At 42.7% G+C, this 22,041-nt stretch overlaps 1 protein-coding gene across 1 annotated transcript in view; it reads right to left on the bottom strand.

Moving 5' to 3' along the window:
* The window catches only part of rab2a (RAB2A, member RAS oncogene family), a 24,851-nt gene extending 2,810 nt beyond the window's left edge, over nucleotides 1-22,041 (bottom strand). Inside the window, exons 1-8 of the mRNA XM_030114882.1 lie at nucleotides 21,828-22,041; nucleotides 14,268-14,339; nucleotides 12,939-13,006; nucleotides 10,930-11,012; nucleotides 9,269-9,361; nucleotides 8,433-8,544; nucleotides 4,209-4,277; nucleotides 31-147 (exon numbers count right to left, since the gene is read on the bottom strand). Of these exons, the coding sequence (XP_029970742.1) occupies nucleotides 52-147; nucleotides 4,209-4,277; nucleotides 8,433-8,544; nucleotides 9,269-9,361; nucleotides 10,930-11,012; nucleotides 12,939-13,006; nucleotides 14,268-14,339; nucleotides 21,828-21,873 (639 nt within the window). The 5' untranslated portion in view covers nucleotides 21,874-22,041 and the 3' untranslated portion in view covers nucleotides 31-51. The remainder of the gene's footprint in view (nucleotides 1-30; nucleotides 148-4,208; nucleotides 4,278-8,432; nucleotides 8,545-9,268; nucleotides 9,362-10,929; nucleotides 11,013-12,938; nucleotides 13,007-14,267; nucleotides 14,340-21,827) is intronic.

Raw genomic sequence — 22,041 nt, 5'->3', positions numbered from 1 at the left:
GAGAGGTCTGGACCGGAGCAGGAGGGGGACGAGGAGTTGTGTCTTGGGGCTTCAGCAGCAGCCCCCTCCAGCCTGGTGGCTTCCCTGGCTACTGGAGAGTGTGGAGTTGGTGGTGGGATGCTGGGGTCCAATCTTAATACCATTAGCCTGTGTGAGGACAGAAACAAAGAGAGAAGGTGATCAACACGACAGACCTGACTCCGGTGAGGTGGTAATCCGGGTGTGATTGTGGGACAGATCACTTGTGTGCCAAGTTATCATGTTCTCTTTGGGTTTTCTGTCTTACTCCCATAATCCAAAGATGAATATCATCTAGTTAAATCAAAGTGTGTCTTTAAAAGCTACCAAATGCTTTTCTATTAGAGGGGCTGACTAATATACAACTAAATGCTGAAGTCCTGAAGCTCCAAATTAGGAGAGTCCAGATACTTTCGAGAAGGAAGGCAACAGCTGTGGCGCGAGAAAGTAAACTTAGGGTGTGTGTTTATATGAGAACTGTAAGCACATCTGTTTCAATATTAAGTAACACTCTACTTCGACTTCTTTGCAAGTTGTTGGAGAATATTACACTAAAACAAAATATTATCAGTTCGTAGAAAATCTACCATAAACCTAAAAAACTAAATGATTGTCTCAATGCACTTTATTCCACAGTCATGGTCAAATCTATGCATCTGTTGTAAGCAAGCTGAACACTGCATGTAAAACACAACCTAAACTAATCTAAAGAGAAGTTAGTGCAGCAGCGTCACCCTCCTCGTTCTTGCAAGTTAACATTAATGCAGGATGTCCTGTTGTGAAAGTGCTGAAACAACCCGTCCGGCACGAAGCTGCCAGAGACGGACTGATGAGTCCTGCTGTGTCGGCGCCAAACACTTGAGCTCCGGCCATGAAACAAAGCAGGAGAATTGAGTTGGTCTTCATGGAGACAAGGACTTGTAGTTTCCTCACGAAGCACGTTACTTTCTCACGTTATCGTAGATAATCTCAGTGAAAGTAGAAACAAGACTGTATTAACCGTGACAGTGATGAAATTTAATTATCGCTCGGGCCAAGAAATGTCTAATTATGAACTCGAACTCAATAAAAAAGGCTCAAGAGTGACTGTGTGTGTTATTGCTTTCATGGTGAGATTAACACTGCACACTGCCTGCAGGGGTTCCTATTAGATCACATCACAGAGGAAGCAACAGGTGCTGCTGCGCAGCACAAAGGCAAAGGAAACACCAGCAGTACTCAAGGACACTGGGAGAAAAAAAAAAGAGGAAGGCACATATAAAAGAGGAGAGAAAGGGAGAGGGAGAGAGCAGGGCAGGCAGGTGGGTGGTAGGGAGACACTTTCATCTCTCTGACTCCCTCGCTCCGTGCTGTAGTGCTCACTTTCCCTCTCTGCGTTTCATCATCTCGCTCTCCGTGGCTGCAGCACACTTCGAGCCTGGCTCGCTCTCTCCTTCTGTATATATTTATCTCTCTCCCTCTCAGAGTAACTCCCCCTCCTACACTCAGTAGCAGTAGTGCCTCTGGGAAACACTGTATGCCTTTAAATCACATTTATTGAGCTAAGGCCATGTGTGTGAGTGAGGGAGAGAGAGAGAGAGAGAGAGAGAGTATGTGTGTGTGTGTGTGTGAGTGTTTTCTCATAGTGGCTGCCAACATTTCTGGTGGGGCTTCCCTCGCTCGTTCTCGCAGCCAGTCAGCTGATGTGGTTTGGCCGGCCATCCTGCCTTCGCTCCGTCTTACTGTTACTAATAACAAAAACACTGGCTGCCTGGCTCTCTCCAGCCCCGTCTGCCCAGCGCCTGTGCACGTCGGCTCGCCGGCTGCGAGGGCCAGATATGCTGCGGAACAGATGTGGAGCAGACAGAGGACTCGCACACGGGTCTGTTTATAAGCCTGCGCACACAGAAGTGTTCTCACACGTTCGTCAGTGCTCACAGGACTCAGCGGTGGGACCGTGGCATGATTTACGTCACGCGACTACACGGGCATGGAAGCATATTTTGCGCTCAACAGGCTGAGAAGACGGCCATCTGGACGATGGGACAGCAGACAGCAGGCCGTCACGCCGAAGGTTTTCCACCTTTCATCAAATAAAACACGATTGTGTGAAGAGATGAAGAAATATTAGGCAGATGCATCAAGTAAAAGCGATTTGAGAAACGGGAGTCGCGTCACAACAATGGCTGACCTGAGACGTGGCGGCAAGCCCCTCCATTAAAGTCCCAAACGCTTTCAAATATGTCATCTGGAAATGATTTACCATCATTCAGTTATTCCTTCAGCTCCAGCAGGGGACACTGAAACTTCCTTCTTATATGAAACACATCCAAGAATCCCTGCCTCCTTTGGAGAAGGGGTGAAGCCTGATCATCGTCACTGTGGGAAGACTCCCGGTTCGAATCCAGTTCTGTGCAGAGTTCACCGTTCTTCCTGTGCACTCATGAGTTTTCTCCCTCATAACAAAAACACACTGAAGGTTAATTATTGACTCTCAAATTGCTGATAGGTGTGAATATGAACGTTTATGATCATCCGTGTGTTTGTGAGGGACTGGCGGCCCGTCCATAGTCAGCTGGGATCAACTCCAGCCCTCTGAGATGTATTAATAGTCTTTAGGAATGTATCAGGGCTGACGCTGCGCACAGGAAGTTTCAACTTGTCAACCAGATAATCAGATTTAAGTAACTTTGCTACAAGTGTGGATAACGTCAGTGTGGGTGTACACACGCACGCACAGAAACAACAACTGTTAAGGTGTGTCCCGCTTGTCAGGTTTGGCGCAGTTGAACAATTGAACAAATATAAAAAGAAGCACAGACGACCCGTCGGGTTCTCAGCCCGGTCTTAGTTTCATCTGACCGCATACAGGATGTGACAGGCATGTGAACTTGTTTTATTACCGCAGGACTTTGTGAGTCTGTGCAGCTGAAGAATTCAATGTTATGACTCCTTCAAACTTTGTGTAAGCAACTGAGAGCCCTCAGCTTACGACAAATAATTACAACGAGAATCACACATTGTCTGACGTCTGTTGTGTAACACACAACTTGATGTGCGCGGAATGCTCCGCGATTGAATTTTCACCCAAATCCTTTCTTTTTTTTTTTCTTGATCCGACTGTTATCACAACCTTAAACTCTTCTCGTTGATCAACGTGACGTTTTTCGCCGTCGCAGTTTCTGTGCGGACGGTACGCAGCGCCTCATGACGGATGCACAGCTTAGGGAGAGCAAACAATCTAATGAATCAAACTCGCCGCTTCCTTCCTACAAGAAAGCAACCGACATGACCGGAGCGTCGGTCTGAATGAATGAAGTGGAGCGAGATGGAAGCGCGGGCTAAATATCAGGTTGATGTCGGCCCGTGTTCAATGAAACTGACAGAATGAATCAACCTTCGAGCAGAGATGTTTTCCTAGCTGAACGAGCACATCCTCAAAGTCAAACGCGAAACAAAAGTGAACTCTGTCGGAGGTTTGAGTGAATAGGGACCGCGTTGAGTCAGACGTGTGCACATGGGGTGATGAATCCTGGGATGCACTCGAGCACTTCTCGCAGAAACCGGAGGATAACAAAATAATTGAACAGGTGGACCTTCGCAGACACCCATGGATACGTTAATGTGAACCGAGTTTCTGGATTACATAAAAGCCCGACGGCCTCTCGAGGGTGCCGATAGGCTGGGAGTCTTGACTTTCCTGCCTGGTTGGCTGTTTCGCTAAGACGGTAATCTGGCTGGCTGGTTCGCAAACTTACTGGCTGGATAGGCAGCTTACAGGCTGACTGGCTGGCTGAGTGTTTGTTTTCTTGCTGAATGACTGAGACCCTGTGGGATGTGAGGAATTTATGAGCTGGCAAGATGCCGAGAGAGTGAGACAGATAAAGAGAGAGAGAGAGAGAGAGAGAGAAGAGAGAGAGAGAGAGAAGAGAGAGAGAGAGAGTGGAAAATAGAGCAGAGGAGAGGAGGAACGCAGGGAGTTTTGCTTGGCTGGAGTCAAAGGAAGAAGAGAGGACTTTTTTTCCCCTCTTTTTGAGGCTAGAGGGAGCGTGGCAAACCACACACACTGCTGGAAAACCACACTGAGGAAAAATAGGGGAGGGAAAAAGAAGAACAAAGACCAGAGGAGAGGAAGAAAGCAGGAAAAAAAAAAAAAGCAGAAGAGTGAGGTTTGTGGAGGAGGAAAAAACCAGATGAGCAGTGCATCTCACCTCGTTGTTGATATCAAACACTCCCTCCTGAATCTTCTCATAGATCTCCTTGGCTGTGTTGATGAAAGCCTGAAATGGAGACAGGAAGCGGGACAGACAGAGAGAGGGGAGGAGATTTAATTTATATTTGTATGTTCACTCCCATAAATGAAGCGGCTCTTGTCAAAAAACTCCCCCCAAAAAACGTTTTTCCACTAAAGCAGCCTCACATCATTGGGAATGCTAAACAGATTCAATGCAAACCTCAGGAGGACAACCAGCCTTTCACTTGCAGACATTTGACTTTCCGTGTCTCGCTCAGGCTTCCAAGATTCCTGTCAAGACTCGAAAAGCTTACAAAATTGTAAAAAAAAACTTGCCGTCACACAGTGAACTACCGCTCCGGGTTTTGTGCTTCTGTGTGATGGCGACAGAAAGTGTGCATTCATTTGTTAAATACTCCGTAAAGCTGTGTCATCTGCAAATTAAAACCTCATTCATTCCACATTGAAGGGGTTGGTTGCACAACAACTATGCATGCACACATGATGTCAGCAGAAAAACACACCCTGCAGACAAAACAACCAAACATGGGCGTCATGAGACGAAGTGTGTGAATCTTAGGGCTGCTTGGTAAAACGCGAAAGCTCCACCACTACACCATGCTTGGTTTAACACAAGACTACAAAACCAGACACAAATAAAGGCAAGAGGGCCCTTTTATTCTATTCAATAGATTCTGTTTCTTATGTGGTGGTAAGAGGAAGTTCAGTTTGGACGATGATGAAAGACAGCGAATCACTACACAAACGTCTAGCTCTTGACAGTTTGTAGAACAAACAAACAAGCTTTTAAACAATGTATGAGACAGTTCCATAATGACGATAATAACTGAACGCAGCATCATGATGTACTAAGTTGGAAACAAATGAGCTCACCACACTTTTGAACATAGCTTCTTCGCATTTGAATTATTTATATAAAACAAAGAGTGGGGATCCTGAAGTATTTGGAGGATCCACTGAAAATGCTGTTCTGTTGAGAACTCCGATTACTTTAAGAAGGTGTAATTCCTGAGGGAATACTCTCCAAGCTCTTTTCAAGCTTGCAGAAGTGGAGAAGATACGACTGAAGCTGCCGTAAGACGAAGCAGTTGCCCTTTTGAGCCGATTAGCTATAAGATCTGAGCCTAACATAGAAGCAGACGATACATAACCTGTGTTCTCACACAAACACACAAGGCTTTCTGACAGCATTGCAACGATCAAAGACGGTTGAATAAAACGGGACTCAAGCTCCCCGAGCGGCTGGCCTATGACTATGCCATCCGTGCATCTGTCTCCAGGAACGGTCTCTTCGTGTTTGTGTCTCCAGGCTCTTAACTAAAGAGCACCTGGTAAAACTAAAGATCTCAAATCAGCATTGATCAGACACTTCAGTCCATCAAGGAACAAAGTAACGGCGCAGAGCCATTTCACTCACACAGAGGGTTGTGCAAAAGAAGAAAAAAAAGCTCTGTCAGGCCACGAGAAAGTGTTTCAGGAACTGAAAATATGTCCTGAACTTCTATCTGACACCCTGTCAGAAATAGACTTCGGAGCTCAGGGGTGCTCTCTAGTGTGCTCCGTCCTGTTCACTCCTGTCCTCTTTCCTTCTTTTAATGCATCACTGCACCCCTTCTTCTTCACTTCTTACACTTTCTGTTTGGGACTTCGGCTAATGGAAGTTCAAATACGTGCAGATCATAAGATAAGAGGAAATTATAACATTTAAAGACAAGAAAACTGAGCATATTAGGGCATAAAGAGGAAAAGAAGGGGAATAGGAGAAAGAGAAAGACTAGACAAGTGGTTTGAGAATGACAACTACAGTGGAAGGATATGGAATAAATAAAATGGATGATTTAAAGTTAAGTCACAGAGCTTTCAAAAAGGAGGACATCAGGGGGGGAAAAAAATGACAGAAGTGAGTGAAGGTTGAAGATAGGACCCCAATGAAAGAGGGATGCGAGGAGGAAGAAGGGAGAGGCGATGAGACGATGAAAAGATGCTTACAGGAATCTCTCTCTATCTGTCTCTAAGGACCATCCCATCAGCCCCGGTGTCCACCCACAGACCCTGACGACAAACCCCGCGTGCTGATTGGATGCTTGATGTCGCTGAGGGGAGGCGGGGTGGAGGTTATGAATATGTATGAACTATAACTGGTTGATATACTGCGAGGGAGACGAAGGGAGATGATGGGAGGAAGGGACTGAGGGAGAGGTGGGGGAGGAAGAAATGAATGGAGGAGGGCAGGAAGACACGGAGGGGAAGGGGGTGGAAGCCACATCGGAGGAGTGGGGGGAGGAAGAAAAGGATGGTGAGTGGAAGGGGGGGGAGGTGAAGGAGGAGAGGTAAAGAGCAAATGATGGACGCCGAGGGATGAGGAGGGATGGAGCGAGGAGAGATGAAGGGAAGGGAGGAGAGGCGCGGTATCAGGAGGATTCAGAGGACACTAATGAGACAAATTAATCATACCACACACACACATGCACACAGGCGCGCACACACACATACACCCCTCCCCCCTCATCTTAACCCCAGAGAGAGCTCTACTCCACAGTAGTGTGGGTGTGTGTTTGTATGATATAGGCCAGGCAAGAGAGGCTAGAAAAATCAATGTAAACACACGCACCGCGCGCGCGCGCGCGCACACACACACACACACACGTGCGTGCGCACGGCGGTGCCCCTAGCTGGCATGCTGTGCAGTGTAGGATGGGATTATTTATGTGATTGGATAAGTGAGAAAGGGGTCCCGCAGGACAACGCCATGCATTCATTACGCACAACAACACCAGGGGTGTGTCTCTGCAAGGGGCGGAGCAGAGAGCTAACTGTGCTTCATGACGCTAATGTGAAGCTGGCAAGGTTAAGATACAGTGCAGTGAGCCGTGGGGCGACAGGTCGGCTCAGAGGCCGGTATGATCAGAGGGGCAATTTTACCTTCGTACAGACAGAAAACTTCATTTGATCTGTACCATTCGTCAAAACTGTGCGAATTGAATTTATCTTCGTACGTGCACTGACCTAGAGAAGTCACGGTATGATCATTTCAGAGGTGGTCTCACGCTGTGAGAAATATGTGCTGGAAATGTTGAGAAAATACTGAAACAAGGTGAAATACTTTCATAATCTCTCATTTAAACTTACAATTAAAATGAGAAGAGCTATTCAGAACAGTGGTAGCATTGAGGTCAAGGAAGCGGGATGAATCCTGAGCTCCACATGTCTGACTCCCACTTCCGACAGACCACTGAGGGTCCATAAACTCGACCTCCACCAGCGTGACACTGCAGCCGCCCACTGCTCCCACTATGTGTCCTTAACTATGAAGACGATGTTCAGCATAGAGAAAACTTTCCTCGAGGGGACCGATAAAGTATGCTTTCTTATTTTTTTTTCTCCATCCATCCTCATATTTTTCGTTTTGGGAGTCCTGAGGGCGAAAACTTATGCCAGCAAGCATTTTTCCACACCTGCACTCAAAGTCATAGCTTCTTTCGAATCATGAGTTTGTCTTCAGAGGAAACCAAAATAGATTGAACAACATATGCAGACACAGGCTGAACATGCAAACTTCAGAATCAAGCTCAAACAGAGGTTTCAAACTAATCTTTCGAGAACGTGATCACACCAAACACCTGTAATACATAAACGTATGATACACAGTATGACAAATAACTAGGATTAGAAAGGGTCCATCATGGCGGCAGATAATTGGACAAAAAAAAAAAAAACAAATGATTTTCAAACCCCTAATCTCTGAAACCTGACTGGATGTTGATGCATCAGAGGCACGTTGGCTTACAGTCATGCTGAGAGTTCCGTCAGGATGCCGATGCTAAAACTAGCACACTAACATGCTCGGAATGACAGTGCTAACCCATGCTAATACTCTGAAGGAATAGCTGGTTTATATTTAATCAGCTTGTTTAGAGTGTGAGGACACCAGGATACCTTAAATGCCTATTATTAAACTGCTCTCAATTTTTAACAATTACTATCAGTCCTAAACATGTTTCTACTCCTCAAAGACCAGTCATTTTCTTCACTGCACATATGAAACTCTACTAAAAAGAAAAAAATAAATATATTGAAGTCTATAAGGTATTTCACAATATGTAGTGCAGGTGATCTAGCAGCCTTCATGAACATCAAGATATAAAGATATCTATGTATGCATGTGCACGTCAGTGATTACCTCCTCTACGTTAGAGGCAGTCTTGGCTGAAGTCTCCATGAATATGAGGCCGTGTTCTCTGGCAAATGCTTCCCCTTCCTCTTTCTTCACCTCTCTCCTCGACTCCAGGTCACTGAAACAGACATACAGGACATGTCATCAACATCAGGAGACAAAACAAAAAACAAAAACAAAAAAAAAAACAGGCAGAAGAAAAAGAATTTGTGAATTTTTGAACACATTTATAATCTGAACTTTGGTGCATTGCCAGTATTCTAAAGTTTCACTGCAAGCTTAAAAAAATAGTATCAGTTTCAAACTGTTTACAATTGTATCAACAGCTGCATTAAAAAAATCCAATGCAACCTCTGTTACATAACCTCAGGAACATTGTGAACAAGCAGTTTCATCACGAACCAGCTGAAGTGTGTTGCAGAAGTCAACTTCCTCATTTCAGCTTGACGTGTTTACCAAAGTGCAATAGGTGCTCTTCAGCTGCACTCTCTTGTCACAACTTTATCTTACACAGCAGGACATTATATAACCCCAGATATAGGAAGACACGCTTAGAAATAAGTCAGTTCACTCATACTAGCTAAATCCAATTTGCACATTTAACTTGTGTTAGTATGAAACTTTTTGCTTTGGCTTGATTGGAACATTAGTGCAAAATCTTTGGAGGCGGTTCAGCTGTAAAAGCATCAAAGCTTGCTTGGCCAAAAGTTAAATAAGCCATTGTTATACAGCACAACATTCTTAAACACCACTGCCACACATTGTTGATGATCCAGCATTATGTAGGGCAGTATGTACCCGTAAGAGAGAGAGAGAGAGAGAGAGGAAAAACAGGACAATACCTCTTGTTGCCAATGAGCATGATGACCATATTGGAGTTGGAATGTTGGCGGGCGTCCTCTAACCAGGTCGTCAAGTGGTTGAAGGTGTCCCTTCTGTTGGAAGCAAGCAGATCGCCGGTTTCAGTCTTGGCGTTTTGATGCAACTGGGTGTCACAATTAAAACATCTGCTGCGCATGTGGATTTCACACATTTCTTTGCCCTTGTAGCCTGAGTGACAGGTGTGCCATTTACAATATTAACAGCCAGTTTAACAATCCGCCTTTGTACACAGTGACTTATCCCCTTGGGGTTTGATTTAAAGATAAAGAATACTTAAAAAGCAGTACAGCTGGAAATGAAGACTACAGGCTACTAATATTATGAAGCTTAGTCAACGTTTCACCGTCAACAGATCAGAAAGGCTGATCAGAACCAGCTTTAGATATGAGAAGGAATCAAGCAACCTATGCACAGCATCAAGGAAAATCTGGGTGTACTGCAGCGGCAGAAAGCAATGATGCTATTAACCAACTACACACCAGATTGAGTCAATGCCACAATCTTATTATGGAGAAGTGCTGAGTTTGATCGTTTTCTTAAAATGTGTGTGTATCCAGCTGGTAACACGCAGAGGTTTTGCCAACGTATAATCAAAAGCTCGCCGTTTATGTTGCTTCAAGTTGTTTGTGTAGGAGTTTTCACTCTTATGTTCTGAAACACGTGCAGCATCCGAAAACAGTGGGATCTCTGTTTGCATCTTAAAAGAGGGACAGCTGTGTAAAGAAGTGTTTCCCCACATAAATCATCCCATAAGAAAGCTCATTAGTTGATATTTTGTGCATTTCTTCTGACAAAAGACCATTCACAATTTCTTGTTTTCACAGTGGCCTTTCTCAGATCATGTCTGATAATAATGTCCAAAGCCTAAAAACTCAATATTGATAAGGTGACTGACAGAAAATGAAATTATCCAGGATTATTGACAGAAAAACATGAAAATTTTAAATCTCAGCACAAGGCCAATTGTTTATTTATTTTCAACACTGTGGAGTGGATATTCTGAAGTAATGGGAATAGAAGAAAAAAAGGTCACAAGGTCAGCAAATAATTGGGAGTCAACCTCTGGGGATCAAGAAGATCAATAACAAATTTCCTGTCAATGTGGTCATCAATACAGGTTTCAGTGGCCCATACAGCCGAACACATGCAGAGGCTGCTGACGGGGTTTGTGAAGACAGATTACCCTGAAACACTCTGCTGGAAGTCAAATAGGGAAGGAACATACATCTAAACAAACCAATGGATTTCAGAGAAGTTGTAACTTCCTGTGTAGATTTCTGAATGGATTTTTTTCCCTCCACGGTTGGTAATATTTTCATTTAATATAGATGTAATGAACCACTTTCAATTATCAAAAACAAAAAAAAAAATACTAGCTGGACAAGTAGGTTAAACAGCAGAGAAAAGAATAACTTTTCCTCATTTTCTGCTTTTTGTAAACTCAGGTCATCCTGACCCATTTTGTTGCTTATATAGATTAAGACGAATGAGTCTGGGAGACCGTGTCCGATGAATCGAGATGCTCCGACTTTCCATATATCACAAACCCTTTGAGTGACTCGACTGGACTGTGCCGAACCTTCCTGCGTGCAGCGTGAGCGCGCGCGATTGGCCGTGTTACCTTGTGATGTCATAGACTAGCAGTGCGCCGGCTGCTCCTCTGTAGTAAGACCTGGTGATGGACCGGAACGACTCCTGACCAGCCTGAAGAAACATACATATATTAATAAACAGAAATGGAAACCTGAATAATTGAAATGTCCACAGACATTCTCAGACTTTTCTTTTTTTCCTGGCTTTCGAACCCTGCTGTAGCCCAAGCCTAGCTCCATCGGGCCTGCTCGTTCCGTCCCACAATACATTTTCTAACAGTCTTGTTTAATTTTTGGACATTTTAAATAACAGTCCTCATTCTCAGATAGAGTCCGGCTCCGGGTTTTCAGTCAGCTGGTGAGAGGAAAGGACAGAGCACGGCTTGTAACAGGATACAATGGACTTCTCTCTTTCATTCTCCGTCTCTCCATCACAATTCTTTTCTTTCTCGCTACGTGTGTGTCTAACCTCCCCGTTTCAGTGTTTATGACCAGCAGAATGGGTCATATTAGGCATGCTTTCTCAGAATATGGATGAGACTTGTAGCATTTATGTCACACCTGACAGCCTACCTCGAACACCAGGTCACCTTGCTTATCCACCCCCACTTCTGTTTATTATCCCCTCATTGTCTCAGGTTTACTGCATCTTTCCTCCATTGCTCATTTTTCCATTCCTCCTCTATGAATCCCTGGGCCTCCCTTCTTTCCGTTGCTGCTTTCTCCATCTAGCGTTCTTACCACCCCCTCTTCCATGCCTCGTCTATTCATCCTCTGTCTCCATCCGACGTACAGTAACAATGTTGTCTGTGTTCTTCTAGGCCAGAGTCGAAAACAAAACGGCACTCTATCCTAGCAGCTGCAAGCCCGGCACTGCTCTGACCTCATCTGAAAAACCAGACAGTCAGTCAGACAGACAGGCAGGCACGAACAGAGTCAATCTGTGAATCACCCAGCGGCTCAAAGGACCAGGATGCCGGTTTGTCGCCCAGGAACCCGGTCTGCTGGTCGACACAGAACACAACTCGACAGCTCACCCGAGCTAACCAGGTGACGCTAACCATTTTCAGAGCTGTTCAGATGCTCAGTCAGCAAAGGAAACAACAGGTTAGCCGGTCACTCGCACAGTCAGTCACTTATTCAGGGAGCAGTCAGCTGCCAGTAATGCTATTAGTGAATAAATGATAAATAAGGGTGAAAGAGAGGGAACGCTGTGTCTGTCTGCCATCTGCCCAACAGGCGTGTGCGATCTCGCGCACACACACACACACACACACACACACACACACACACACACACACACACACACACACAGTTAGTTGTTGGTGAATTGAAAATCCAGAAACGGAATATAGCAGCTGATGTCCTCGGTCCTGGTCGTCACTTGAACCTGGATCAGTCAACTCAAGAACGACTCGGTAAAAACAAGCTGCAATCTGGAGCGAATGAAACATCTATTTGTCGAGGACTTGAGGACCTGAGCTGACACGTTTTGAACCTTTTCCTTCCACGTTCTTGTTATAAGTGGACGGTTTTTCCATGGAGCTCTACCTCCACCTGCTGGTCAACTTCAGAACTGCGTGTGAAGACAATCTATACAATCTGACCCAACATGTTGGATCTTCTGTCCAAACAATGACACAAGTCAACAAGTGAGCTAAATTCATTTCACTAAACATGTAAAAATGATTTTGTTTATGATTGCCAAGACAGTTGTTTTTTGTAACAACAACAGAAAAAGCTGCCTTTATCAGAGCTTTAAATCCGACATGTTTTATTTGCACAAATAAATCCTGGTTAAAAGTCTTTTTCAATAATATTGTTAAAAAAACAACAACATTCAGGTTCACTTGATAAAACTGGGTTTGAAACTTGGTTTAAAAAAATGAATCTATTACTTCTACTTGAAAAAACGAGCAAGCCGATTTTGAATACTGGACAAAAATGTTTTACTGTTCAGAAGTCGGTACAACTTTAAAAGTGTGTGTGGTTTTACATGATTGTAGCTTTGCATCGACAATGTAAGAGATATATTTACCGTATCCCAGATCTGCAATTTGATCTGTTTGCCATCTATAGTGATCATCCGTGCTCCAAACTCCACACCTGGACAAACACAACCATAAAATAAAAAAAATGGCTTCAATTAGGCCGTGTGAATTCAACAGCCTGACAGTGTGTTCAGGGGAGTCTCAATCCTTTATAACATTGAAAACACTTTAAAGTAACACAATGAGCAGATAGATTTTAACCATATTTTAATAGATAATTCACGTATAACAACTGACGAGTGTGAATAAAGCAACTATGAACTGTTTAAAACTCATTTAAACAAGAAATTTGTCTTCTTTTCACTCCAGTAATGGCTCTTCATTGATTTTCTGCTACTGCACATCTTTTTTCCCTTAAGGGGAAATTCCTTCAGGTTTTCCACATTTCATCCTATATTGAGGAGCGGCGTGCAGCCACGTCAGAGCGCCAGGGAGTTCAGGGACCTTGGACAGTAACCCGTCAGCTGTGGGATTCAAACCAGTGAATCTCAGAACCAAGTCCGCTTCTCTAACCTCTAGGACTTTTGTTTACACACTTTTTTTTTGTCTACATTTTTTCTCCAAGGCTGTGGAAATATAAAAGTTCAAAATAAAACAAATTACCAGAGGAAAAAGAATAAAAAAAAAAAAAACGAAAAAACAACAACACAACAGCATTCACACCAACTTACAGGAATCAAATAGAAGACACCACAGACTAAAGGCTGCCATGAGCAAAACTCTGATGACAATATTGACTTGTGTGATTTATGGCTGGGCTTTGAGCTGGAGTCTCTAAAATGTTGCAGTGGTCTGGCTCAGATGCTGTACGAATCATGTTGTACATCACATAGATGAGATGTCAAGACAGTGATGCTCACTGAGGATTTTCTTTTCATCCCTGCCTCTATCTCTTCTTGTAACAAAAACAGCCATTATTAATAAATGATCAACAGCAACAAGGGTAATTTTAAGTTAAGATACATGGTTTTATCAGAGGAAGTGGCGCTTTGCTCAGTCCAATCTGATTTAATCTCTCTGAATGCTGGCAGGCCTGTAGAGAGCTCAAACTTTACTTATCTGACACATCCTTTATCTACCACTGCAATAAAGCTTCACGATAGCAGTAATTTATAGCCAACACGTGGGCAATCCACCACAGGGACATGTTCCCACCTTTTAGCCTGTCAGCTTGGAATCTTACTCAAGTGTTTCAGACTCAACAACTTTTCTAACAGGAGGTGTGCCCTTCTTCAAAGTTAAATAATAATGTTTGTATAATATCAATAAATTCAGTGTGAACTGTTGATGCAGTTGATGAGGACAGACGCTCTTACCGATGGTCAGGTCATGAACCGGCTGAAACCTCTTGTCTGTGAACTGTAGTAATAGACATGATTTTCCAACACCTGAAAAAAATAGAAGAAGCAAAAACAATTTCAAACAGATGGGAGTAAATAGAGCATGAATAAAGGATTTGCATACAAAATACCAAACCTATAAACCCAGAAATGTAATTACATTTTAATGCTATTAATGCAGACTGCAGACAGGAATGAAGGTACAACACTTAATCAACATCTCAGTCCTAATCTTCCTCATATTAAGTACAGGAATAATGATGTTTCCATCTAAATTAAATGATTCCAGGAAATTGGTCAAACACAATTTTTCTAACTTATCTTAAATAAGCTTAGTTTACAAACGGTTAGCCAGCTAATCGGCCAGCTGGCTTCTCAGGATTTGTGATGCCACTGTTTCCACCCCCAACTAAAAGGGCAGGAATGAATCTGCTCATTTTTTAACACTACATGTGACTTCAGCCCTGAGTGTTGCACCCCGCCACAGATCTGTGTATATAAGTATAACGGACACTTTTTTTTTTTTTGTTTACTGGTTTTGGGTGTGAGGCTATGTAGAGATTTACTTTGAGGACAACGATTCCAAATGTAACAATAACTGTGCATGAACCACAACATTCAGAGTGCATTGGGAAAATGCTGTTATTTCCTTCACTGGTGGTAAGACAAACACACAGGTTCAGTGTAGCAGCTTCTACTGTGACCTGTTACCAAGGACTGTTTAGTTTAGGGGGATTGTTGCTGCTGATCTCTCCACAACACAGACTACTGAAAAGACAACAAATCACAAAACCCACAGTTTAATTCACATTGATCGAATCAATTTTCTTAAAAGCAAAATAAAACACGGCCACATAAACTGTCAGATTTTTGGAACTGAAATCAGGATGTGAATGTGAAAAGAGGATGGATGTTTGTAATGTATCCATTATAACACTGTACTGTAAGCAATAGCACCTGTTTTATGTAATAAGAATTTTTTATGGGAATGTAAACTATCAGCAATCCATAAAGAAGCAAAAACATGAGTGAAAAAACAATCCAGCAGCGCTGAACTCATCTTTGAGTATTGTATTCAATGCTTGTGTCTGCCCTGTATTCACCTGCAAGTGAAATGTGCGGCTTTACCATAGCTTGAGGGACAATGCTTGTAAAATGTTCAAAAATTTTCACTGCAGCTCCAAAAGGTTTTGAGGCACGAGTCTCCAACATGCAAGCTTTAAACATCCACACTGTAGTTCATGCTAGGATGAGCACTGTCGATTATATTTACATATGCACATGAGTAAGAGAATAATCAATGACGAGGAGGAGGAGGAGGTGGATGAATTGAGATGCAGAGGAGATATAGAGAAACAGCAGAGGCTCAAGGAGGTGACACAGAGGATCACGGTCTTCTGCCTGTGTGGTTTCCAAGGATCCCCACTGCCAGGCAGAGGCGTTGCTAGGCAGGGACTACGTGGCGTTGACGAGGGATGGAGAGATCTCTGGGAGGAAAGCTATATAAAGGCAACAATCATGTCATTGTCGCCTGCATTGCACTTCTGTCTGCAGTCAACTGACACCTGCATTCAACATCATCCACAAGACTCAAAAGCCAGCAGAGACAATATAAATATTTGTACTTCTTTCTAATGAGATAATTTAACCACAAAGCATTTAAGAGACTGTTCTAACACAGCAAACTGTCAAACTGTCTACAGTGGCCCATAATCAAAGCCCGCTGTGCCTTCAAATGGTGCGAGCAGCTACAATAACAGTCATGATGAATGGAGAACTGTGGTAGAGCTTTCTGAGAGCTCTTTCCTCCAGCTTCTAGCTGTGGTAATAACACCTCACCGTACGTTATCATGCAGGGGTAACGCTGAGTCGCAACAGCCCCACTGGGCAGTCAGTCAACAAAAGGAACAGGCTGACTGGATCATTGACAGGTGGAATAATTAAGTTGAACTGTCAAAGCAAACAGCAGTCTGACTAAACAGATGTGAACTCATGAGAAGCAGCTTTGGAAAACATTCAGCCTCCCCATATTAAACATGGCTGCTCTACAGCAGCAAATATTCAACATGTAAGCAACTTCACAGTTAACTTTCGCATGTTGAAAGTATCACACAATGTTTCGAAATAACAGGGCTGAGACAGATATGACAAAGTGAAACATAAACCAGGGGTCTGGTCATTAAATGTGGAAACCTGTGAAATGTGATTTCCCTTCTGAAGACTGACCTTAGCTGTTGTCATAGAAACAAGACCTTCACGACTGAGCCCTGTCCAAGCTGTCCCACCACGTGGACTAATCTGCAGATCTAAATGCTGTTTCGCAGGTCTTTACTGGAGGAATGAGGTTTTTCAGAGCAGTTAAACACAACAGAGGCTGCAGAACGGCATTTAGAAATTAAAGTGACGGCCATAATGTGACCATACAAAAAAGTTGAAACATTACCAGGATTAGTAACATTTGGGGCAGCTGCAATAACTTTTAAGACAATCCATCAATTTGTCGACTCAAAGCTAAAATAATGGGACAACCAAAAGACAATCCAATCTTTGCGAATGACAGAGAAGTGTCGACTTAGTGGTTCAACAGATTTTTTTTTCCCCCCATTAACTCCTTGCATTGTAGATTTAATGCCTTAAAATGTTCTGCCATGTCAATGAGACTTGGTAACGTGAATCTTTGCTTAGTAAGCATATAGTGTAAAATCTGAGTACCATGACAGGAAGTTTGTCCAAGCTGTCCTCATAGAGTAACCTCTGAGGAGCTGCGTTCACGTTTAATGACAAATCTGAAAACTACCAAATGCAACTACCACACTGTTGAGGGTGAGTGTTAAGACTGAGTGAAAAGGGAAGTTTGGAATTACTCAATCTGCTACCTGCACTGTCAGATGGCCTTGAAAGCTGTTTGCTTATCCAACTAAGTCTGGTTGAAGGGGTCACATGAGCACAACAGAAGTGTTAAAATCAACTTGATTTCAGAGTTACTGCAAAGCTTTTCTGTGTGGAAAGCTAAAATTTAACAAAAAAATGTTTGAATCTGAACATAGCTGGTGAGTTAGCTGCTAAGAGCTGCTCTCATGCAGCCAAATAAAACCACATTAGTCACTTTTCAGGTTCCCATGTTTGATGCTACATGGATTTTCAAATGTTACGGCAACTCATGAGAAAACCTCCTGCTAAGACCATTCATGGTGTCTGGATGAATAGTCACACAATCATAACCCTCCATCACAAATACATTCATCAGATCAGAATATAACTTGGCGTATGAAGTAGCATGTTAGTTACCAGTCTGAGTCGCGTCATATGACCACTGAGCCTCACATACCACACTCACGGCTCTGTTAACATTCCTAACGGTTATACTAGTGCGGAACATCACTTTAATCATAATGTGTAGAAATCTTTTCAAACAGAGGCCTACATTTTTATTCAGCTTTTAAACTAAAGTCTATCCTATCTATTCTGGAGACGGTTTCCTAAAAGAGGTTAAATCCAAACACCCTTTAGTTGAACATGTGCTGCTGTTACATAACTGTCTGAATTACCAAACACATGGGAGTGATGTGTGTATATTAGGCATGGTATAGATTTACGCATGTTGAAGATGAGACTTAACTGAATTGAGTTCTCCAGATTTGAGTTACTACTTTATTCGAGAGAGCACTGTCTTTAAAAAAAAAAAAAGGAAAAAAAAAGGCCATTTCCTGCAAACTTCCACGGCAGCACCACAGAACAGTGAGCTCCCGAGGGCCCCTGTTGTGAAACACTTGTCAGGGAAGATATAACACACACAGAGGGCAGCTTAACCAGGATCCTCCTGAAAAATGTCACTGGCCAAATAGAGCTTATCGAAGCGGGAGTATGGATGTTTACCAGCATTAATCCATATGTACTGAGAGGAAGAAAAAAAAAATCAAGGTACACTTGACTACTCTCATCAGATGAGTTTAGAACTTTTTTGATGTATCACAACGCAGCTGAAAATCATCAGGAGGTTGAATCTGTCTGAAAAGAGAAAAGTCTCTGGAAATTTGCAGACCTACAGGCACTGTTCAGCAGAACAGACTATTTTAAAGGGTTTCATAACTTTAACAGAGACTATAATTTTCTCTTCACTGTCAAACTGATGTGGTCTTTCTGCTAGCCAGATCCGTGGACAGCCTCTCCAGAGAACATCGGCCAGAGAAAGTCTAACTTTTATTTTTCTCGATTAAACAGAACAGGTCAATCAATATTTTTTCTGCTCCTGGCTTGTATCAATGAGCAAAGTCTCTTTACAAACACTCCTACATTTTGTTTTACATCAGACAGCATGCAGAAAGAATGCAGAAAAAAAAAGGAATGACACAGCACTGAACCTTCAGACCACCAAATCAGCCGTGATAGAAAAAGCTTCACTGAAAATGGGAAAGAAGGCTTATTTGGTACAAAACTGTATGCATTTGAGCAAAAAAACAAAAAAAACAAAAAAATTGGATTAGTACCTTTATTGAGTTTCATAACTGATCAATTGTTGATTATTGTTCTGAGATTCCTGAAAAAGGACACACTAATTAACAAGCCCAATTTATTCTCCAGCAGATTTTGTTGGGTGACTAACTAGCTACATCCCCCACAGCCAGTGTACACAGGGATACCCAGTGTGTCTCCCAGATGGTGCTGTGAAGGTGAGGGTTACACTGTGACCTACAGCAGATGCCACAGCGTAGACCACCATGAAGACACAGAGGTTCATCAGGTTTGGGTCTTTTTCAGTTGTGGCTATACAATTATTTGCTTTAACTCAACATGGTTGGAGGAAACAAACAGACACACCCAGGCGAAACACGTCAAACTACTGTACTCCATAAGGAGACATAGATAATGAAAAGCAGATGGCTGTGGAAAGCTGTACATGGCAAATTAGTCCACAGGAGGACAAGATAGGGACCTTGCAGACTGTAACTTTATGAAGTAAAACAAGCAAAAACAATGATTAACCTTCATTGCATTTATTTTAAAAACATATAAGCCCTGACAGTTCTGTAAACATCCAAAGCACAGTGTGGTTTAAGGCTATTTAGACAACTCAGTGTCTATTCGGCTGCTCCTTTTCTTTTTGCTTTTATTTACAGGGGTCGCAAGATTAAGTCATTACAGCTTGCATTGCAGACTTCATATGTGGGATGCTCTGCCATGTCACCAGGAGGGACCGCAAACAAGACAACATATGTGACTAAATATCTTAGGGTAATTTTTTTTAATCACAGTCAATATTATCCCCTTTTTTATTGTATAAAAAGTAAATCCTAACTGAAAAATGTGCCCAGAAATTGCTTCAAATGCAAGCATGCAAGTAATAGTAAAAAGAGGCACACTTCAGATTGCATTTGAACAAAACTCATTTCAGTCTCATCTAATTAAAGGATTAGTTCCAAGTTTTACAGAACCTGACTGCCTGCTTGTTCAGTATTCAATTACCAACAGCAAACACTTGGAGTGAATAATATTCAATTCAACACAAATGAACCTGCATCACAGCAGCGCCATAAACAGAATTACCAAGACTGAGCAGACAATAGAGGCTTTTTCCTCTTTGTTTATATTATTGCTTAATTTTAGGCTGCCACCAACATAAAGACAGTGATCTTTAAGTTGACAGTTATCACATGATTGAATATCAGTCATTATTTCTATCTACTGCTTGGTTCTCACATCTGGGAGCAGGAAGCTGAACATGCTCTGATTTTTCAAGATCACATGAGCTTACTCCCACATCGCAGCAAAGTTTCTATTCTTTAATTTGCGAAGGACTTGCATTACTGATGTGAAAGATTCTTGCAATCATGTGTCTCCTGGGTAAATATGACAGAGTAATCACTCAGTGGAATACAATTTGTTTTTTGACAAAAAGAACAAAACCCATGACACACAGGTTAAGGCTTGGGTACTTTCAGTAATTTCTGACAGAGTTACAAACGCTCCTCATCAGAATAGTACTACCACATGGTAATAATCAACTGTTTTAATCAAAAGCTAGATGTCCACGAGATTTCTGTCTGTTCTTTCCTTTTACTGGTTCAACAGCAAGAGAAACAACCATTTCAGGATTTCCTGGTATTCATGCAGCTGCTTTTCAGCGTGAACAAACTGATCAAAGAGAAAGAAAGAGTTTATCAAACATGTGTAAAAAATAGTCATTTGAAAGTGCAGTGTACATTGTATCCTCTTAAAACATGTAATAACTCTATTCTAGATATAATACATGAACAAAGTTATTATACATGATTATCCTTTTTGCAAAACAGTATGTTTTTGGGTGCACTGAAGATGAAACTTGATATTGCCATGGTAATTTGTTCCTCTCTGATTCAGTTCATGGAAAAGCATGCTGCTATGCAAGTACTACACAGAAAGTATTTCTAGCATTGACGTGCATGTAATCAAGCTGGGACCTTGGCTGTAGTTCTCCTCAACACCGCCTGAAGATATAAACAACAGCAGGAGGAACACAAACCTGTTCTGCAATGACTCTGTAGTAGACATGCAGCCAACCACCAGGGTACATCTAATCAACTGAAACCAATTTAATGGCACAGAAGGAGTGCACACTCAAACATTTTCCCTTGAATGCATCATATCTGCTTAAAATGCATAGATTGGTTACTCCTCCAGGGACGCATCAAGTCTATTCTTCATTGTTTAATACATTTTTTGTGTATTCTAGTAAAAGATACTAACTCTACCCTGTAAGGACTGGTGTTAATGGTTTCAAATGAATGTTAATGACTAATAGAAGAGCATGAAAAATCCCACCTGCTGCCTCAATCCAAGCTAACCTGGGCAGGCCCCTCATCAGTGCAGCCAGCTGACAGTAAACAGATGACAATACAACCTACTTATTCAACCGGGTTTCCTCACAGGTTGATGGGTCATAGATGTATATCCTTCAATGTTGTGAGCGAGAAAATCACACTACGAGAGCAGATCGTGAGTTGAAATGTGATGAGAAATTTGAGCTGCTCTACGCCATTTCATGGAATATTAGAGGCTTTCGCTTTTGGCCTTCTCTGTCAAGAGGCTAAGCTAATGTTGACTGAGTTTCATGTGATGTATATGTAGACACTAGAAAAAGAAAATCGGTTGCGTATGTTGTTGGTTGGGGAAGCTGTTATGCGAAGTCGTGACGACTTTTTTTTTTTTTGCTGAGTATATGTAACAGTAGCTAACGCTACAGAGGCTGTGATAGCATTAGCTCCCCCACCCTAGAACGGACAAAAGGCCCGGCACAAACCTGACAGTGTCAACACCTGCTACCCCGGACCAGCACGGGTCATGTGTGTGGGTGAATTTACAGCGCTGTCGTTGTGTTTTATGTATTGTGCATGTATGTTAAGAGCCAATAATTGGGGCTGTCATCCCACCCCTCGCCTCTCGGCTTTTAACCACGTCATTGGACTATCCAACACTGCGGAAATACACCGCTAGCTAAATGCTAGCAGCTAGCCCGAAGCTAACTGGCAGCGTATCTGGCACTTCGCTGCTGCGGCTTACCCGTGTCTCCGATGATGATGTATTTGAAGAGGTACGCGTACGCCATGGCCCCTGGTTTGTGCAGTCAGCTGTCTCGACCCTTACACCTTTGTAAAACCGACCGTGAACCGTGCGAGTAAGGTAGCTGACAGCCTGTTAGCCTGTTTTTCTCAGCCGCTGCTCAAGGAAGGAACAATAAACAGCGAGAGCTTCGGCACGACGTCACACGGCCCGC

Source organism: Salarias fasciatus, chromosome 18 (assembly GCF_902148845.1).
Source record: "Salarias fasciatus chromosome 18, fSalaFa1.1, whole genome shotgun sequence".
Classification (NCBI taxonomy): domain Eukaryota; kingdom Metazoa; phylum Chordata; class Actinopteri; order Blenniiformes; family Blenniidae; genus Salarias; species Salarias fasciatus.
The sequence above is the reverse complement of the archived record's forward strand: the minus strand, read 5'-3'. Positions and strand labels throughout refer to the sequence as shown.